This window comes from Podarcis vaucheri (genome assembly GCF_965113315.1).
Source record: "Podarcis vaucheri genome assembly, chromosome: 1".
Classification (NCBI taxonomy): Eukaryota; Metazoa; Chordata; class Lepidosauria; order Squamata; family Lacertidae; genus Podarcis; species Podarcis vaucheri.
The window spans coordinates 24,611,288-24,631,360 of NC_138759.1; the positions used below are offsets into that span (position 1 = coordinate 24,611,288).

General features: G+C 44.8%; 1 protein-coding gene across 2 annotated transcripts; it reads right to left on the minus strand.

The window, feature by feature from the left end:
• Positions 1–1,210: 1,210 nt before the first annotated feature.
• Positions 1,211–18,472, minus strand: CALM1 (calmodulin 1). Of its 2 annotated transcripts, XM_082236119.1 has the most exons (6): positions 18,330–18,472; positions 14,224–14,254; positions 10,662–10,805; positions 5,038–5,144; positions 3,004–3,139; positions 1,211–2,553 (listed from the first exon to the last, which is right to left on the minus strand). In XM_082236119.1, the coding sequence occupies exons 1-6, from the start codon at positions 18,330–18,332 to the stop codon at positions 2,525–2,527; spliced, it is 450 nt and encodes a 149-aa protein (XP_082092245.1). In that variant the 5' UTR covers positions 18,333–18,472; the 3' UTR covers positions 1,211–2,524. The 2 variants fall into 2 exon arrangements, with proteins under 2 accessions (XP_082092245.1, XP_082092246.1); XM_082236120.1 differs by lacking the exon at positions 14,224–14,254.
• Positions 18,473–20,073: the final 1,601 nt, after the last annotated feature.

The window sequence follows — 20,073 nt, forward strand, 5'->3', positions numbered from 1 at the left end:
GATTTCCACAATCCCCGAGCACTGGTCACAGCTCATGAGAGTCCCCACAACAGCTGGGGAGACCTGAGGTCTTGCTGCAGCAAGGAAGCATTCACCTGGTTCTTCATATCTCTTTTGATTCCTGGTCTTTAGGAACTAGGATTCTACAGAGCTGCAGGAACCAGAGAAGACTGTGTAGCATAGTTCCCCATTGAGGATTTGATGCTAAGATGCTGGTTTCTTCTAGTGAGAAGCATCATCCAGAGAACTTTCCCTGTCCTTCACACTCTTTACTCACAATGTCCATCTCCCCCAGTACAGACACATCTAGCCTAGGATAATGCAGGAGAACAGAAGTTTTATGCTATACATATTCTGGTGTGCATTTTTTTTTTCTTGCTACTGGTATTGCCCGAGCTCTATAATGCTATTGAACCCAACTTTCAAGTTCTGCAGAAACAAGCTTTAAAAATTAGTAGCTGAACAGGACATGCGGTGCTCAGGGTTTCAGTTCTCCCATCTCTTTCTGCCTCCCCAGGATTAGAAGTAGAAGACAAGACTGTGTGGCATAGTGGTTACAATGTCAGACTAGGGGTCTGGGAGACCAGGGTTCAAATCCTCACTTGGGTGTGACGTTGGCAGGGTGACCTTAGGTCAGGCAGCCTAACCTCCCTCACAGGCTTGTTGTGAAGATAAAATGGGGAAAGGGAGAACCACGTACGCCACTTTTAGCTCCTTGGAGAAGAGGGGTAAATGTAATAAATAAATAAAATGAGCAAGAAATCCTGGCAGCCCCAGAGTTCAGATTCTTTTTTGTTCAAGGTCCTTCAGTGTGTAATTTGGACCTCTCTCTTGAAACAATACTGCATGTAAGGAAATTTGTATTTAAAAATTGCTCCTAGCACACCTTTGTTGGACTCCCATGTTGAAAGCTGTTCTGCCTGTTCCCCATTTCTACCCTCACCCGAATTCTTAATCATGCTTGATAACTTGCTTCCATGCATCTCCCAACAGGAGGAGTGGTTAGTAATTTTTCATTTTATTTTTATTTTTGTGTGTGGAGGGGGGACACCCTCAAAAGTGCCCTTTTCTATATATATATATAAAAAGCCCAGCATTCCAGCTAAACACAGACAGGAGAAAAAACAGTGCCACTTCCCTGCAAACTACAGAACGCTGAGTTAGAATCAAGCCAGTTTTGTGAGCCACTGAATTAAGATTGTCATAAATATGAAAGGCAAGCACAACTTCATTTATTTATAGCAAAGGTCTTGGGTTACAAGAGGTCAGTTCTTGCCATCTTGAAGAAACGTTAAACGGGTTAAGTTATTGCATACATGTGCATTATAATTTAGCAGCAAGTCATTCACAGAACACATTTATTTCCCCTTCCTACTGCCTTCTTTATTTAAATTTTTTTTTGTTTCGTCTCTCAAATTGTATATATATATTTATGTATTTATTTATATATATATATATATGTACGTATATAGATATATAGTTTCGGCTTTTACGAAGCATGTAACACCACCTTTAAGTTAATGGTCTTTTATTGGAAAAAAAGACTAGCATTTACAACTTGGAATGGACATAACTGTAATATCTTGAACAGCGATGTTGATAGTTGTGCTGAAGTCCACAGGCTACCCCGCCAGCTCCAAGTCTCATTACGGAAGGTTTTTTAAAAATGCAAAAGAGAGAGAGAGAGAGAGAGAGAGAGAGAGAGAGAGAGAGAGAGAGTGTTGTGTGTCCAAAAAATGCTCCCGCCCCTTCATGGAGGTTCTCTTTTTTTTAAATAAAAAATAAAAGTTTTGTGAACGGTAACAGCCCAACACCCGTTTCACAATAGTGCAATGCAGACAATATTAAAACCAATGTTAACACAGACATGCCACCCATAACCTCCGCTGCATTTGGGGGTGGGGGGGTGGGGAGGACACTGCTTCTACATACAGGATAATCTTTTCCACCTTTGGGGGGGGGGATTCCTTCTAAACATTTTGCATCCTTCAACTATTTTTGCTGCATACCATCCTGAGGTATAGACCAATTTGAAAATAAACCAGCTATGACAATTTTATAACTACAAATTGAGCTAGAATCCACTTTTGGACAAAAGAGTGGATGATTTTTTTTTTTTTTAAGATTTGGTGTCTTTTCCCCCTCTCTTTTTTTTAAAACTGTTTTAATACAAACGTCTGACTGTGCTCAATTGTCAAGCTGCATGCATGAAAAACTGGCCAGCCCAAACAGTGTAATAGTCATTAGCAAATGGAACTTTGAGGAGTTCACTAAGTGCTTTCTTATTTTTAAAAGGTAGTACAATTATTTATATTGGAAAAAACTGATAAGTTTAACTCGATCTTTTTTGGGAACAGGACCACCAACCATTACATGCAGTTTGTGGACAGAAGGTATTTTGACATTCAGTTTTGCTATACAGAAACAGAATGAATAAATGAACATTATTATTTTTTTTGCAAGAGGTAAGTAAAAGATTCAATTTGATTCTTCTAGAGGAAAAAAAAGGTGAAAGGAAGTCTCTTCATTTTGCAGTCATCATCTGTACGAATTCTGAAAAGAGACAAAAGAAATCCCACTACTTTTAATGCATTTTGAAAGCAAGTACTATAAATAGCTTTCAGCAAACACTGAAATTATGGGACAAGCAAGGAAAGTGAGCAACCTACAGCTTCTAGCAGGGCAGGGTTTCCCAAACCTGGGACTCTAGCTGTTGTTGGACTACAACTCCCATCATCCTTAGCTAGCGGGACCAGTGGTCAGGGATGATGGGAATTGTAGTCCAAAATGATCTGGAGACCCAGGTTTGAGAAACACTGTTCTAGGGCATCGATGGGGAACGATTGATCCTCCAGCTGTTGCTTGCCCACAACTTCCCTCACCTCCAACTTGCCATGCTGGCTAAGGTAGACAAGAGTTGACGTCCCACAACATCTGAAAGGCCCTGTGTTCCTTATTCCTGCACAATGCTAATAAATAGCTACAGAGGAAACCACACCTCACCTTCATAGTTGACTTGTCCATCTCCATCAATATCTGCTTCTCTGATCATTTCGTCTACTTCTTCATCCGTTAGCTTCTCTCCTAAGTTTGTCATAACATGACGTAGTTCTGCCGCACTGATGTAACCATTGCCATCCTGGAAAGACAGGTGACAGGGGATTGAGATTACAGTAAAGATTTTTTAAAAACCCAGTAGAGGTTGTCATCCACTCTGAACTTCTCAAGCCAACCCAGAACACAACCTGGGTGGGATGTGGGTGTGGGATGGACACACAACCTGACCTGTGTAAGACAGCTGCCTAGGCTTTAGGGCAAGAATTTGATGGCTTCTGCATGTGCTGTGTATGCAAGTTCCACTTTGATTGCCCGTATTCCTAAGTAAGGTTTGCCCACTTAAGGTTGCACAACTATCTAGAGAGAAATGCAATTCTACCTTCTAAAATGATAGCCTGAGAAGAGGTAGATGGTGATTATGATTAATTATTACTACTACTCCTACTACATTCCTATCCCACTTTTCATCCAAGGAACTAAGGAACTGAAGTCTGACTCAACAAGCTGTAGTCCTCAAGCCGCTTATTTCTGTTACCTTGATGGAACAGTTCTTTAAGAAACAAGATTTAACATCAATGATTCTGTCCACAACCTCTCTGCCTGCCTTATGGAGCTATCTCTAGTATGGAACCACTTAAGAAATGTCAAGAAAGCCCTTGAATAATCATTTAACAAAACTCTTTGATGCAAGGGAAGCTGCTGGGATCATTGTTTTGCTTCATTTGGTGGGAGGTTCCCACCCCCCACTCCAATCTACAGGCAAGTCCGATAACTAGTAAAAGCTGGGAGCAGTGGAATATTCCCCACAACTCCCATTCACAGGGAACAAATCAAGAGTGTGACAGAATAAGATCATGGAAGCAAATAAGACTGAAAGTATTGGGGTCACATCACAATTTGGCTCACACTATCAGCTTCAGGATGTTCACAAAGACTTAATATTTTTCTTTCTGAATGTCAGCCACAAGCCAATGGCATCACTAACCACTTTTGAAATCCCCTGAACTGGTTTTTAAAACAGGATTCATGCAGCATGGGAAACTGCTATTAAAACATGATCCAGAAGTCCTGCTGGATATATATGGCACTAATCATGTAGTTCCTCAGATTTTGCCCTCTATTTAGCAGGGCATTTTATTTAAGCCAGAACCCTGCAACTGATGTTATCTGGTATACCAACAATACAAAGAAGTCCAGAGTGTTGGGGGCAAATTTGCATTGTTAAGTCATTGGCCTATTTCAGACGTGAGATCATGGTTTGGGAGGAGCCTTTAACACATCGATACAGGGGAATTTGCTCCAGGAGAGGCACTACATGCAGTGGGGACCAGATGTTCAAATTTAGGCCAGGGAGACCAGGCCTCAGTTGTTTACATAGCCACAATGCTCCACAGGGCATCCATGGGGAAATTACCCCCTCTCAAACTAACCTCATTCAACGGGATAAATACTGATGCAACAAGCTTTCCTCCTCCCTTACTTAGAACTCAGCTGAGTCTAAGTGGAAGAGTCATTTCACACATTACAGAGCAACAAACCAAACAATTTGCCACAAAGCATGCACACATGAAGCATCAGTCAATCCTGGTTGTCTGACATTTGTCATGTTCTATATTTTTGTAGATGCCCATCTCAAAATGGTTGTGTGAAGAGGTCCTCCTTCAAGCTCTCCAAGAATGCCTTTTGCCCTTGCAGTGGGAATTGTAATGTGTTTGGTACACAGTCATTTTATCATTCCCAAAAAAAGCTGGCTTGGTAAATTACACCAAGTAAGTGACCCAGTAGAAATTTGATTATGGCCTTCTACATAAAAAGCCATTGATGTATACTGAACCTTATGAGGGTCTGTGTGTGTGTGTGTGTGTGTGTGTGTGTGTATTTTTCAACTGCATTCAGCAACTGAGAAAACTCCTTTTTTTTTCCGTAACCAAACAAACAACTCAGACATCCCAAACACCCAGTCAATGCCTCCAAATATACCTTGTCAAAGACTCTGAATGCCTCACGAATTTCTTCCTCGCTGTCTGTGTCCTTCATTTTTCGGGCCATCATGGTCAAGAACTCGGGGAAGTCAATAGTGCCATTGCCTTTAAAATAAAAAAGGGGTGGTGGTGAGAAGAGAATAAATTATAGCAAAACTTATTTTTTACAAACATTATTTAAAAAAAAGGCAAACACACTCCTTTTCCCTTTACGACAACAGTGTTTGCTTTCAAAGTTAACAAATCTCAACTTGTTTACCAGGAACAGGGGTGGGGAACATTTTTTCAGCCTGAACACAACATTCCTTATTACGCAGTCTTCCAGTGAGCCATGGACCAGAGGTGGGTAAGGCCAGAAGCAAAAGTGGGCAGAGCAATGGGTGTTCATTTTACCTCTGTACCAAAGGCCTGTTGTTGTCACACACACACACACACACACACACACCCCTCTCTATCTTTCATCTGGGAAAGCAAGCAGAATTATCAGAGTCCAAGGACCCGTTCTAGCAAAAGCACTCAAAGAGGGGGCAAAGGAAGGAGGGTGTGACCTGGAGAGAAGAGGCATGGCTAGGGAGAGACTTGAGGGACAGACAAAGAGGTCTAGAGAACTGGACTCAGCGCCCGGTCCTGAGGCTCCACATCCCTGTCCTAAAAGCATGGTGGTTCTGTTAATATATGTGAACGAGACCAGCCTAGCTTGATTTAACATCCTTTGCAGTTGGTTCACCTTCCAACAGGATTCTTCTCTGGACTGCCATTACAACCTGAAAGTCCAGCAAACCTGGAGCTACTCTTAATTCTTCTCCTTGAATCACTACTGCGGGTCAAGTTGGCAACTGGTGTATTCAATATACAGACACTACTTAGAAGCGCTGTGAGGGCTTTACAGCTTACAGTGTCCGTTGAAAGACCAGGTATTGATCTAGACATGTAAGAAGCTGGGCGTCTCCAAAAGGCCTCTTTAAGATTGTTCAAGAGGTGTTACAATGCATTTTGAATTGAGCTATTGTTAGGAGAATACAATGCCAACAAATAAACTCTCTAGCATTGTCACCTCCTGCCCACTAGGGGCACTCCTGCAACTTCATACACTCAAATAGGTTTTTTGAGCCAGAAGCGATAGCTTCCATCTCTACTATTAAAATCTTGAATTCAGGTCCTGCTTCCAGGTTTCCCACAGGCATCTGGTTGGCAACAGTGAGAAGAGAATGCAGGACTAGATGGGGCACTGGCCTCACCAAGCAGGCTCTTATGATGTTCAGCAGAACACAGAAGCGGGCAACAATTCTATTGCCAACCCCCAGAAACAGGCACATGTTCTTTGATTGCCCTTAAAAGGGGGCAATACTGTGACCATTTCGCTTAGCGCCTGACTTAACATGTTCCATGCTTTCAACAGCAATTTGCTGAACACAAAAATCCCAATAAATTCCCTCAAATTAAGCTCTACTCTTTTTAGTAGAATTGAGGCCAACTGAACCATTTCTTAAATAATGGTTGTTGTTGAATCCCACTGGGGATAAGATGTGTTAGTCAAATGTTAGCGATGGGTAATCTGTTTATGGTGTCGATAGCAGGACGAAAAACCTCTTTAAAAATAAACTTTAAAATACGGTATGTGTAACACCAGCAGAATGTTTATATACCGTATTTTTCGCTCTATAACACGCACCCGACCATAACACGCACGTAGTTTTTAGAGGAGGAAAATCCATAGGCATGCCACCCGTAGGCATTCCCTCCATAACACGCACAGACATTTCCCCTTACTTTCTAGGAGGAAAAAAGTGAGTGTTATGGTGCAAAAAATACGGTAATATATATAGGAACTTCCTCTCTGCCCAGAACGTTGGAGGCTATACACCACACCCCTCAACAGTATTTATAGGAACTCAAACACCAGACTCTGCTCTGTTCCAGTAACAAGAAGCCGAAAGCACCAGCCTGAAGATGACGAGTGAGACCTCGTCGAAACGTCGCCCAGACACCCCGACTCTTACACGGGAAGACACCCGAAGACACCAAAACCTGCATATATATATATATATATATATATATATATATATATATATATATATATATATATATATATTACCGTATTTATATATATAAATATAAATATATATATAAATATATATATATATAAATATATATAAATATTATGTGTGTGTGTGTATATATATATATATATATATGCTTTCGTAGATTTTCACGGGTACAGGAATGCAGGTTTTGGTGTCTTCGGGTGTCTTCCCGTGTAAGAGTCGGGGTGTCTGGGCGACGTTTCGACGAGGTCTCACTCGTCATCTTCAGGCTGGTGCTTTCGGCTTCTTGTTACTGGAACAGAGCAGAATCTGGTGTTTGAGTTTCTATAAATACTGTTGAGGGGTGTGGTGTATAGCCTCCAACGTTCTGGGCAGAGAGGAAGTTCCTAGATTAGTGTGCCTTTTCTTCTTTTGTTCCTTAATTACTTGAGGGATATCTTGGGTGATTTCATGAGTGATATTCTGAATACCACTGGGTGGGTCATTAAGTGTAGATTAGTTGCTAAAGCTTTCGTGTCTTGACCTCTTGAGCTTGTGAAGAGTTTTTCTGAGAAGATGGCTGTGCTGCATTTAGTTGTGCTCTGGCTTGGCTTCGTGTATAGGGGCGAGCTATGGTTTTGTGCCTTGTGCCAGCCAGATCTGTGTAGGGATTGCAGGGGGGTGCAGCATCCGGAGGTGCCACTATAGTTTGGCTACTGGATGGAGTCCCTACACAGATCTGGCTGGCACAAGGCACAAAATCACAGCTCGCCCCTATACACGAAGCCAAGCCAGAGCACAACTAAATGCAGCACAGCCATCTTCTCAGAAAAACTCTTCACAAGCTCAAGAGGTCAAGACACGAAAGCTTTAGCAACTAATCTACACTTAATGACCCACCCAGTGGTATTCAGAATATCACTCATGAAATCACTCAAGATATCCCTCAAGTAATTAAGGAACAAAAGAAGAAAAGGCACACTAATCTAGGAACTTCCTCTCTGCCCAGAACGTTGGAGGCTATACACCACACCCCTCAACAGTATTTATAGAAACTCAAACACCAGATTCTGCTCTGTTCCAGTAACAAGAAGCCGAAAGCACCAGCCTGAAGATGACGAGTGAGACCTCGTCGAAACGTCGCCCAGACACCCCGACTCTTACACGGGAAGACACCCGAAGACACCAAAACCTGCATTCCTGTACCCGTGAAAATCTACGAAAGCAAATATATATATATATATATATATATATATATATATATATATATATATACACACTCACAAAATACATATACACAACAGATATAATACTTGGAACTGGAGTTGCTAACATATGCTCTTGGGCATCATGCCACGCTCAGACACCCCCACTGCTACCCACAAGGCTGTCTATCCTGAGGGATAGCTCAGTTGTTAAGAGCATGAGACCCATCTCAGGGTCATGGGTTTGGAGACTCAATCTCAGGGTCATGGGTTTGAGCCCCATGTTGAGTGAAATATTCCTGCACTGCTGAGGGTTGGACTAGATGATCCTCGTGGTCCCTTCCAACTCTAGAATTCTGTGATACCCCTCCAGCATTTTTGTTTTATTATTTGGAAGTAGCAGGAGAGGAACTGCCTGCTTTTTGCCACTGTTTTATTTGTTTGGAGGAGGGTATAACTGTATCGCAATGAGGTTCTGAATGCAGCCAGTTTTTCTCCTGTGAAATGGGTATTTGTGGTGCGCATTAACAGTCTTAGATTTTCCAGGCGGACCCCTGGCCCAGGAAGGTTGGGGACCCATGATTAAGAACATAAAAAACATTAGCAAATAATAAGGCATCTGGGATCACCTCCAATTAGCCTATGTGATACCATCTGGGATCTTAGTCACCAAGTTCTTGCACAACACCCATGTGGTTTCAACATGGACTTGTTCAGGAGGAATTTCTCATATATAGTTTTGGTTCACCTCCTTCCAGGCGTTTCTTTTTAGGAGGCTGAGACTAGAGGATCATAGGGTAGGTGCCAGAAAGCATTGGAAGGGACATCAAGGGTAGTCTATAGTCTACAGCATTCCTCATAGTCATCCAGCCTCTGCTTAAAAAACTATTAGCAAAGGAGAGTCTGCCCCGCTGTCATTCAACTCATACCAGTGGAGGAAGAGAACACAGGCTGAAGAAAGAGCTGTGAGAGGAAGGGGGCTCTTTTCCCATTATTTGGACCTGCTCTCCCTGAACTGAGCATGAAGAGTGCAGCTGAATGGGACATAGCTGCGGGTAGCCTGAGGAAGTACCATCCACTTTGGGCCTGCCCATAAAATGCAAATCTAGAGTGAGAGACCAGGATGTCGTCTGCTGTTTCCAGGAACCCTTCTCATTGTGAGACTTTTGTGGGTGAGCTGAGAGTTTGTCTGGGCCTTGAGTGAGAACTCAAAGGCTGAGAGGGAAGGTATGTCAGAAGGAGAATGAGTTGATTTATATATATTAGTAACTTTATATTAATGTAACATTTTATATGAAACTGCACATTTTTGTGATATTTTGTTTTAAATTTTCTGTTATTGCTTCAGTTTTTTGTACACCACTTAAGAGATATTTTTAATATACTAAGTGGTAGAGAAATTAACTAATAACATTGGGAAGTTATTCCTAATGTTTAACTGAAATCCTCTTTCTCGCCATCTGAATCCACAGGTTCCGTTCCAACCCTCTGGAGCAGCAGGAAACAAATTCGTTTCATCATTCATTTTGTCCTTTACTCTAGAGGAGGGGTGCCCAAACTTTTTTCAAAGAGGGCCAGATTTGATGAAGTGAACATGTGTGAAAGCCAAAGTTTTTGAGCTTTTTTTTAAGGATTTGACCACAATAAATAAACTGCCATATGCCATAAGGGCCAGAGAAAATCAACCAGGGGGCCAAATTAGGCCCCCAAGATGGACTTTGGGGGACCTTTGCCCCTCCCAATTTTGGCTGGACTGCAACTCTGATCATCCCTGGCAATTGGAGTCAAGCAACATTTCGAGAATCACAGGTTAACCACCACCCCCTGCTTTGGACCAAACAAATTCAACTCATTCCACCTTTCCTCACAGAACTTCTTATCCTGATGGATCAGGTCAATGGCCCATTTAGTTCAGCATCCTATTCTCACAGTAGCCAACCAGAACTTCCTCTCTAGGAAACTCACCAACTTTGTCACTCTCCTCCAGGTAAGTTATATTTAATATATATCCTTCTTAAACTGCAGGACCAAGAACTAGATGCAGAATTCTGGATGAGGTCTGACCAAAGAAGAATAGAGGAGTACTAATATGTCACCTGATCTGGACAGTATCAAGAAAAGTAATGGTACCACTATATTTTACTTTGAGCCAACCTAAAGAGAGAGAAATTCCCAGTGGATGTATATATATATCCATATACCTGTTCACCTAAAATGCCACCATGATTTATGTACGAATAACCATTTATTAAGTCATGGTTGTACTTATCAGGAGCTTAAAAGCATTTTGAACAAGAAAGCCAATGTTTCATAGGATTTCTACAACTAAGCATTTCCAAAATTGCTATGTTCATGCAACAATGGTAAGAAGTTCACCTCTTCAAAATGCTTACCATCAGCATCTACCTCATTGATCATGTCTTGTAGCTCTGCTTCTGTTGGGTTTTGACCCAGCGACCTCATGACTGTCCCAAGTTCTTTTGTTGTGATGGTGCCATCACCATCTTTGTCAAATAGAGAGAAGGCTTCCTTGAACTCTGGAGGACAGAAAAAAGACCCGTCGCAATTTAGCACCATGACTGACATGAAGGGCATTATCAGCTGTAAACTGCTTAGTTCAAGCGATGATCCCCACAGACAAATTAAGACCATGTTCCACCTTGTTGATAATTTACATATGCAAATCTGATTGAGAATAGACAGACCTACATTACTGGACACCAACACTGCATAAAACTGTTTTAATACCTTGCTTGGAAGTATCAATTTGCTTGTCCTAGGAATGCTGTTTGTTGTTGGGAGTAAATGAGAGCCAACATGGCAGCCTCCAGGGGTTTTGCAATACAATTCCAATCAGACAGCATGGCCAATGATGATGGTAGTCCAAAAAAAAGGGGGGGGCACCAGACTGGGGTTTCAAAAACCCCACGCAACCATGAAGCTTACTTGGAGCAATCTCCCTCTCTCAGCCTGACCTATGTTAGATGGGTGCTGTGCAACTAACTTCCATGTTCTGAGTAACTTGGGGAAGGTGGGATACAGGTGTGAAAAAAACAGTTATGGCATTACAGACTGCTAGGCAGAAGAATAAATTTCCAATGGCAGTGTTTGCACATAACACTAACCCATGGTTTGTTTTAATCAAAGTTTATTCAACTGAAGTGGCTTCATAGATGACCAAACAAACCTTGTCTTGTTTCTCTAAGGTTTGGTTTGTTTTTCAGCAGCTCATGTCTCATCCCTTTGTAGGTTGGTAAGGATCTGAGGTGGGGCAGCCAAAAAACAGAGTTAAACAAAGCTGCTGGGTCCAAACCAAAACTTAAAAACAAGCCATAGTTTGTAAGTCAACAACAAACCACTGTCATTTGTTGGCAGAAAGCAGATCATGGTTAGTCTGCTTGGCTGGCTCACACATTCAAACTGACTACAAGCCACAGCCTAGTGTTATGTGGTAACCAGGGCACGGTTATGCCAAACTCCTTCTGTAACCATTAGCAACCTCTGTTCAGAGTCAATGTCTCTCGGGTTAACATCTTTTTTTCCTCCCCTAGTTCATGTCAGTTGTTCAAATAATACAAGCTCCCCATTGTTATGAACTCCAGCACATTAAACACAATTTATTTCTTTAACCAGCCAGCATAATTCTTCAGCATACAATGCAGCACAGAAAGTGTGCGTTAAATGTAATTTCACAACACCCACCTCACAAACCCAAAGCCTGACAGGTTGAAAGACAGCAGAGAACCTTATAAGCAATCATGGCCAAATGGAGATCTGAACCCAAAAAGTCTCTCACATCCCCAACCATTCACTATGGCTCAAAATGTTCAAGTCAGTAAGTCCAGTTTTCTGTAACTGATGAACAGGAATTGTCTTTATGGTGAGACAAGCTGTCAATTAACACTGAGCTCTTAAGTCTTCAAACAAAACAAAAATCATCTTTCTTTCTTTTTTAAAAAAACTAACGTTGTCTTTGATTAAGACCAGCTGTTGCACTCAAGATATGGTAGACATGATTATGTAAAGGCCTTTGCACCACTGATATTAAACAATAATACTTAACATTTTAAGAATGTTTTCATAGTACTCAGTACAACACAATCCTTAGAACAACCCAGCAAAATGGGTTTCTAATCTCTGTACGCTGCAGGACAGGGGATTGGGCACCGAGGAGGGAGAGGTATGCCCAAGTAGACTCATAGCAGGCTTCTGAGTTCAGCCACTATACTACATTACTTGGAGCAAATTGTACCAAGCTGGAGGAACTATTAAGTATATGTTAATAAGCATCTGTCTCACAAAACACACATCATCAAACCAGCAATGCTTGGGTTCCGACCGCATGAACTACCATGTTTTAGTCCAGGGGTGAACAGACGTTATACAGTGGTCTACTAGTGAACCACTGGCCAATTTTTGTTGCTGGGGTTCTTGCAAAAAGTTCTGGACAGGATGGACTCTCGACTTGGTCCAGCAAGGTGCTTATGTTCTTTGGTAACAGTTCATCATCAGGTCTTTTAGAGAAGTGCCAAAGCCCATTAGCTGAGCACATGCTCTGCATACAAAAAGGATCCACTCTAGATCCTTGGCATCTCAAAGCAGGGCTAAGAAAGACACCAACCCCCGAATCTGAAAGAGAGCCACTACTGTTCTGAGCACTAGGCTAAAGTGACTAATTGTCTGATTTCATATTAAACGGTTTCCTATATAACAGTTTAAAAGATCCTGAATATGCATAGAGGTTCTAACAATCTCAGCCTAACAGCATTGTCGTCGTCATCCAACAATGTTTCAAGTCAACTCAAGGCAGAGGTGAGGCTTGAACCAAAGACATCCTAATTCATATTATAGCTCAGTCTTCTAGCCACCGTGCTATATCAGCTTGTGGGGCTGACAAGAATAAAATGCATAGGGATGGAAAATGGATTAGAAGGGAGGAAAAAAAGAAGACAGCCCACACTTGGTCTAGTTCAGCCTCTGCCAACCAACTGCTATGCTGGTTGGGGCTGATGGGAGTTGTAGTTGGGAGGGTGGCAAGTTGATTGAGGCCGCTCTAGTCAGTGCAATTGCCCACAAGACTGTGCAATAGCCTTCCTCTAGTCATAGTCCTGCACAAACAGAGCAGAAACTATGGTTTGATTAAGCCTGGAATTAAGTTCCATGTGGGAGGAGAAAGGAATTTGCAGTTCTCCAGTCCATGGTTTTGAGGATTGTCCAAATGCAGCCAACATCATGTGCTGTATTTAATATTGTGGGTTGCCAATTGGGCTCAAGAACTGGCAAATTAGATCTGGGGAAAGCCAGTCTCCTGTACTCCACTGAGTGATCCTTATGCACTTTGAGTGATTTTGTGCTTGCTTTGTGTAGCTTCTACCTATCTGAACTTTCAAATTAGTACCTATTTCATGACTACCAACTGGCAAGAGTAACTGCCAGCTCCTGGGCATTTTCTCTTCAAGTAAGTGATTCTTTTGTTATTTTCGTTATTGTACATTTACAGAAAGTGTCAAACAAATCCATCTATTTTTCTCCTTGGGTTGTATCCAAGTAAATTCTACTCAGAGTAAACCCACTGACACTAATGGACCAAAGTTATTCACATCAAAGGGTTTACTCTTGTGTAGAACTAACATTGGCTGCAACCATTTTTCTTGATCCAGATATAATTGTATCGTGCACAAGAAGAGGACAAGGGATGCATGATCAACCAGTATGTTTAAATGACAACGATAATAAATTGATATATTATGTTCAAGAAACATAGTACAAAGTGGGAAACATTTTCCTGCCCATTTTTAAAAAACAAAACAAAAAATCCACCTACTCAGATAGGAATGTACCATCCTGAGAAACAGCCAAGCGATAGCAGCCACCAAGAATGTTCTGCAATATTTTTGTATTCAGAATAGGTTGCTAGGCCAACAGAAACCATCTCCCTCCATTTAGGATACTTACCAGCAATCTGTTCTTCGGTCAGCTGATCGGCCTACGTAAAGAATAGAAAAGTATTTCAGAACATTGTTTTTACCTGTAGCTATGTCAGTCAAAACCACAAGATGCAATTGCAATTCAGAGGCAAGATGGCATAATGTTATGTTAACGTTTGGCACATCCAGAAGCGATTGGCAACAAATCATCGCTCTGTCCGCTAAAGGGAGAACAAACAGGATTGAGGCAGCACAGCAGGAGTGTGCACAGGGTGCCCAGCCAGAATGGTAGCTTGCCAAGACAGGGAAGCAAGAACCTGCTACATCAGTGATCAAGGAACAGATCCTACCCAGATTAATTTCGTATCACGGTTTCATTACAGCCAAGAGGCCACTAGTCTTAGCATGATGCAATGCATGGTGTGGGCCATCTAGCAATGCTTAATCCTTCAGGTGCTCCCTCCAAAAACTGACCACAGTCAGACATATTCAGGACTAATTTAAAAGCTTGTTTTCCGTTTTTGGATAAAGTCTTAATTTTAAGGCAGCTGAGGCTGCCTTCGGCTGACATTAGCACTCTGCATACTCAGATATCACTACTTAAAGACAAACACAGGATTGCGTTTTAGCAGGTCAGTGTGCTGAAGAGTACAGAGCACAACCCAAGCAGCATTTAGAATAACTACAAAGTCTCTGTCAATTTCAATGGGACGTGCAAATTATGTACTGAACTCTGGCAAAAGCGGGAAAGAAAAGCTTAACTTGGGCAGATCACATCCATGCCCCCAAGAAATAAATTTGCCTTCCTGTAGTCTTGAAAACCTGCTTCCTCCACCTCACATAGGTGTCTTGACACTGCCAGGGTTAAACCCCACCAAGACAGGTCAGACAGACACAGCTAAATGGCTGCTGCGGGTGGGCTTTGAAGACGAACAAATGCGTCAAAAACACAGCTGCGTTTTGGAAGCCTTTGTTGGCAACCACCGATTTGCCAATGCAGTGGCTTGCCATTAAATTAAGGTCATCCCAAAGGAAGCTTTTCTATTATTATTATTTTTAAAAGCAAGAAACAAAAAACTCACAGCATTTGTTGCTGGCACCTAAAAGTGAAACCCTGTCCTATCTCCACCCAGAACTCCAGCACTGGATTTCCCTCCAGTGAGGCAAGTTGACATAGTGATTTACATAACATATCAGAGCAATGCAGAACAGGAAACAGGGCCACACCTAATAGAGGGGGAAAATGATGCAAATCAACAGAAGCAAGAGTGTAGGAAACACTCTGCCTGACATGTGAAGGATAATAATCTAGGTTTTGTACTTGCAAGTTGCTACATTATGCAGCATCCTTGTTTGCCAACCTTTTTTGATTGGCAGGCACAAAACACAAGAGTGCCGTAGCTATGGCCAGATAGCCAATATTGTCTTGAAGCAGCCACCCCACCCATTCAAGTAATTAAGGAGGAAAGGGGGGGGGGGACTGTTGGTTCTGGTGATGTCACCCTTCCTAAACAGGATGAAGGGGGAGCAGGAGATCCACCATGCGTGGCCCATATTCATATCTGGCCATGCAAAATCTTATCCTCTCCGTTCCAGGAAACCAAAGCAGAGATTTCCACCCAGAGCACATATACACCCCCCCCCAAGATGTCACAATATTGAAGCAAATATCTGGTGTTTTGCTGTGGAAAGAAAAAGAGGGCCGAAGACTGAATGAAAAGGTCACAATCTAATAAATGCTCTTGGGGGGGGGGGAACCCTCAAGTCAGCATTGGATGAGGTTAAATCAAGTTGCACAGAAAAACAAAACAAAAATGGCAAAGAAAGTAGTCTGCTTCCATGGTGCAAAAGAGGAATAAAGGCTTCCTCTTAAACAGCTACTTCACAAGCAATAAATGTGTTTTTTTGACACTAACAGGAGTCCACCGGTGACCCATCCTTTTCTTGGCATCCCCATCTTGCCAATTATGCTTCTAACACACTTTCCTGTACGCAGATCATGCACCTTCCTTCTCACGCCCACCTAAACCTTATCTGAATCCTCCTGAGGTAGCAATTGCATTTCAGTGTCTTCCTTGAGGCTTACAGGAAACTGATTAATAGAGTCCCTATTAAAACCACCCCAGCTTTTCACCCGCTACTCTCGCTGCCTCTTGGGGTCAGGGTGGAGACCGGAGAGGAAGAAGAGGTGGAGAAATGATGTAATGCTGCCATCATCCAAGGCTTTTTAAGCACTGCTGCGTTTGAGGGGCTTGGGGAAAGGGGTGGGGAGAAGGAGAAACAGCGCAATAACTGCAGATGTTCCCCCCTGCGCAGTGCAGCTGGTGGAGGAACCGGGATTGTTTCCACCTTCTGAACTGCCATCTCCTTCTAGCAAGCCTGGAAATTTTTCCAATTTCCCCACCCACCAAGGGGAAAGGGGTGATCTCTGTCTGCAATAGCCTCATCTATTCCGAAATCTTTGGATTTTTATATTTGTGTTAAGGTAGGGAGCCTTGTCCCCATCTGCAGCCACAGCTATGCCATGCACTGAAGATCACACCCTTGCCTAATGCACTTGGCATAGACCCTGGGAGGGAAAATAAAAAGTCGTCATTTCACTCATTAGCACAGGCAGAAAAGGAACCGGGAGAGAGGGCGCGCTAGAGGGGCTGCAGAGTCCAACCGAGGGGCGCCTTTTCTTTTTCTAAGGCAAGTGCTTTGGTGTCCCTGGTCTGCAGTATGTGGTCTTGTGTCCCCAGGAAGTCAGACCGCGCCGGAATCTGTATTCCCCACTCTCCCCCTTGCGATTTTCCACGCGGGTGACAGCTTCGATCCCTTCTCAGCTCAGCTCCCCGATCCATCCTCAGCTGCAAAGAAGGAACCCTGCATCGACTCTTCTGGGACCCATCCAACTAACTACAAGCAAGCTATAAACATAAACACCCCTTTTCCCGCGCGGGGATGGAGGCTGGGGGGTGGAAGAGAGACTCGCGCCCCAGGCAACCGCCTCCATCCTCGGGAGAGGCGGAGGCCCCACCGTGGGAACCCTCTGCCCACGGGCAAGGCGCGGGCGCAAACACTCCCTCACTCGTGGAGTGGGGTGTCGGCGGGGGCAGCGGCAGCAGGGCGCGCCTCCCGCGCACGCTGCCGCCCTCTCCGCCATCTGCCCCGGAGCGCATGCAAAGCGGAAAGAAAATAAACGAAGCCAAGCCGGTCTCGCTCTGCAGGCAGCAGCCTCCCTGCCCCGGCTGCTTCTCCGAGCCTTTCCAAACCGCGCGATCGGTGGCCTCTCCAGCATCCCCACCCAGCCTCCGGAGGCGCGAACTGCGAGGAACTCGGCTTGCAGTCATCATGCACCGGGGCAAAGCAGAGCGCGCCAGTTCCGGGCAAGCGGCTTCTCTGAAAGACAGGAACCGGCCGCAGCCCCGGGTTTTTATTCCCCTCCCTTCCTTTTGCTGCGGAGAGGAAGCGAGAACTGCAACGAGCCCCGGAGCTGGGAAGAGGGCGCGTGGGTGGCTGAGTTGGAGGGTGAAGATTTGGGTTGGGCAAGAAGGATCAAGGATCGGGAGCGAAAGCGCAAGTCAGGGCTCCCTCTCCACCCCCACCCCCCTTAGGACATCCGAGCAGACCCCGCAGCGCAGCGCAGGCAGCCTTGAATGGGGTGGGGGAAGGCAGGCGAGAGAGACCACCGATCCTGGCCAGCTGTGCCCAAAGAGGGTCGGCGATCCAGCTGCGCCGCAGCCGCCCGCCCCCCCCCTTCTACAACGCGAAGATCAGCCACACCAGCTCGCCAGCCGAGCTCCGGGACGCGGGCCTGACCGAGTCCCCGGCGCAGCCGCCGAAGCTAGCCAATGCACGGGAGCGGCAGGGTGAGAAGAAGCCGGGCTCCGGTTAGGCTCCCGCCAGCAGCAGCTCAGAGGATCCCGCCGCAACAGCAACTTCCGAGGAAGTAAAAGGGGGAAAGGAAGAAAGAAAAAAGCGCAAGCCGGCCACCTCCATCGCGCCCAAGCCGATCCAGATGCTCTTCGTCCATTTTTGCCAAACTGCGAAACGAAGCCAGCCCGCGCGTGCTCCAGGCCAGCTCCAAAGCAACCCGGAAAGTTATCGATTGCCTAGATCAGCGCCTCGCCTCGCAGGTCCAAAGCTACCTACCATTGCGGCTGGTGATGGCGCTTGTCTGTGCACGGGCGAAGGTGCCGAAGGCGGGCGGCTGCTCTCAGCTCTCGCTGCCTCCTCGCTTCGCCAAAAATGCTGTAGGTGTGAGGCTGCGCGGCACGGTTTTTATACGGCGCGCTGTATCCCTCCGCCGGAGCAGCGCCTTCTTTTTCCCTCTCCCTCCCGGGACTGGGGCATGTGGCAGCAGAGTGACTGCAGCAGGCAGCCCTGCCCCCCTCCCCTCCCCTCCCCACACCCGCCCCGGCCCCTCCCCCGCTCCCTCCCAGCCGCCAGCCCAGCTGGCAGGCGGCGAGGAGGAGGAGGAGAGGGGTCGCTGGGCGCGCGCTCCATCTCCCTCCAAGGAAACGGCGGGCAGCAGCAGCAGCAGCCGGCGGCGCATTGGCTTCGGAGCGCCTGCCAGGGGTTGCAGCAGATGCTGCTCGCGGCTTAGGCGGCTTCCGTGTTCCTGCTTTGGTCCGAGAGGCCGAGCTGTTCCGCAGCAGGCAGGGAGAAGGGCAGGCTGTGTGTCTGCTGCTTCCCTCGGAAGCCCGGAGGTGCGGAAGCCTGGCAATAAAAACAAGAGCGAAAGGGGGCCTGGCGAGGATGCGTTTGGGGCCGGCCCTACCGTTATGCAGAGTGAGGAGGAGAGATCTTGAGGCGACTGGTTTGGGGGTGGAGGGAGGGCAAGAAAAGGAAGCAAATTGTTGCCTAGTTCACTTATTGTTTCTGGAGTTTTGCTCCCAGGCAGGAGGAGAGGAGCCTGTGGGAATTTTGTTTCCTTTAAGTTAAGGTGCCAAAATGAACTTGGCAGAACTCGGGTTGTGCTGTGCACCTTTGCACCTTGACTTGGAGGAGGAGAGTAGCTGTTCTGCCTCAGGTAGCAAAATGTATTGGGCTTGCCTTTGTGTAACTAGAATAATAACAATCATTATGATCATTTGTGTAATAAAACACTGCAAGGCTGCACACTAACTCAAAAGCCAGCCATTTTGAATCCATTTATGGGATTTCTGAGTAAACGTGCATAGGATTGGGCTGTATGCAATGGAAGGTTTAGAGTGGACATACGGCCCATTATCTCAGTAGAAAGAACCGGTCCTTCCTATTTCAGTGCTGGCGCTGGCCTAGTTCATTGTAAAGTTGCATAGCGAGAGAGAGATTTAGTTGTGAAATTTGTATTAACCCCTGGTTTAGTCTTGGTGGTGGCCAAGGAGAGGAAGGTTTTAAAGAATGAAGTTTCCATTTGCAATCCACATCTGCAAATACAAGTCTGATTATATTTTTGTACCCCACATTCAGGGAAACTATTTCCAAAAATTGGGAATATGACACAGAGGAATAGTTAATGCCCTTCCATGCCATTTTTCCTAATTACATGGGGTCTTTCAGCCAGTGTGGTGTAGTGGTTAAGAGCGGTAGTCACGTAATCTGGGTAACCGGGTTCGCGTCTCCGCTCCTCCACATGCAGCTGCTGGGTGACCTTGGGCCAATCACACTTCTTTGAAGTCTCTCAGCCCCACTCACCTCACAGAGTGTTTGTTGTGGGGGAGGAAGGGAAAGGAGATTGTTAGCCGCTTTGAGACTCCTGAAGGGGAGTGAAAGGCGGGATATCAAATCCAAACTCTTCTTCTTCTTCTTCTTCAATTCAACTTTTTTTTTTTAAAAAAAGTCAGGAGACCTGATCAAAGATTTTCCAGCATCAAACTTGCATCTTTGGTAGCCTTTCAGGCCTAAGCATTTT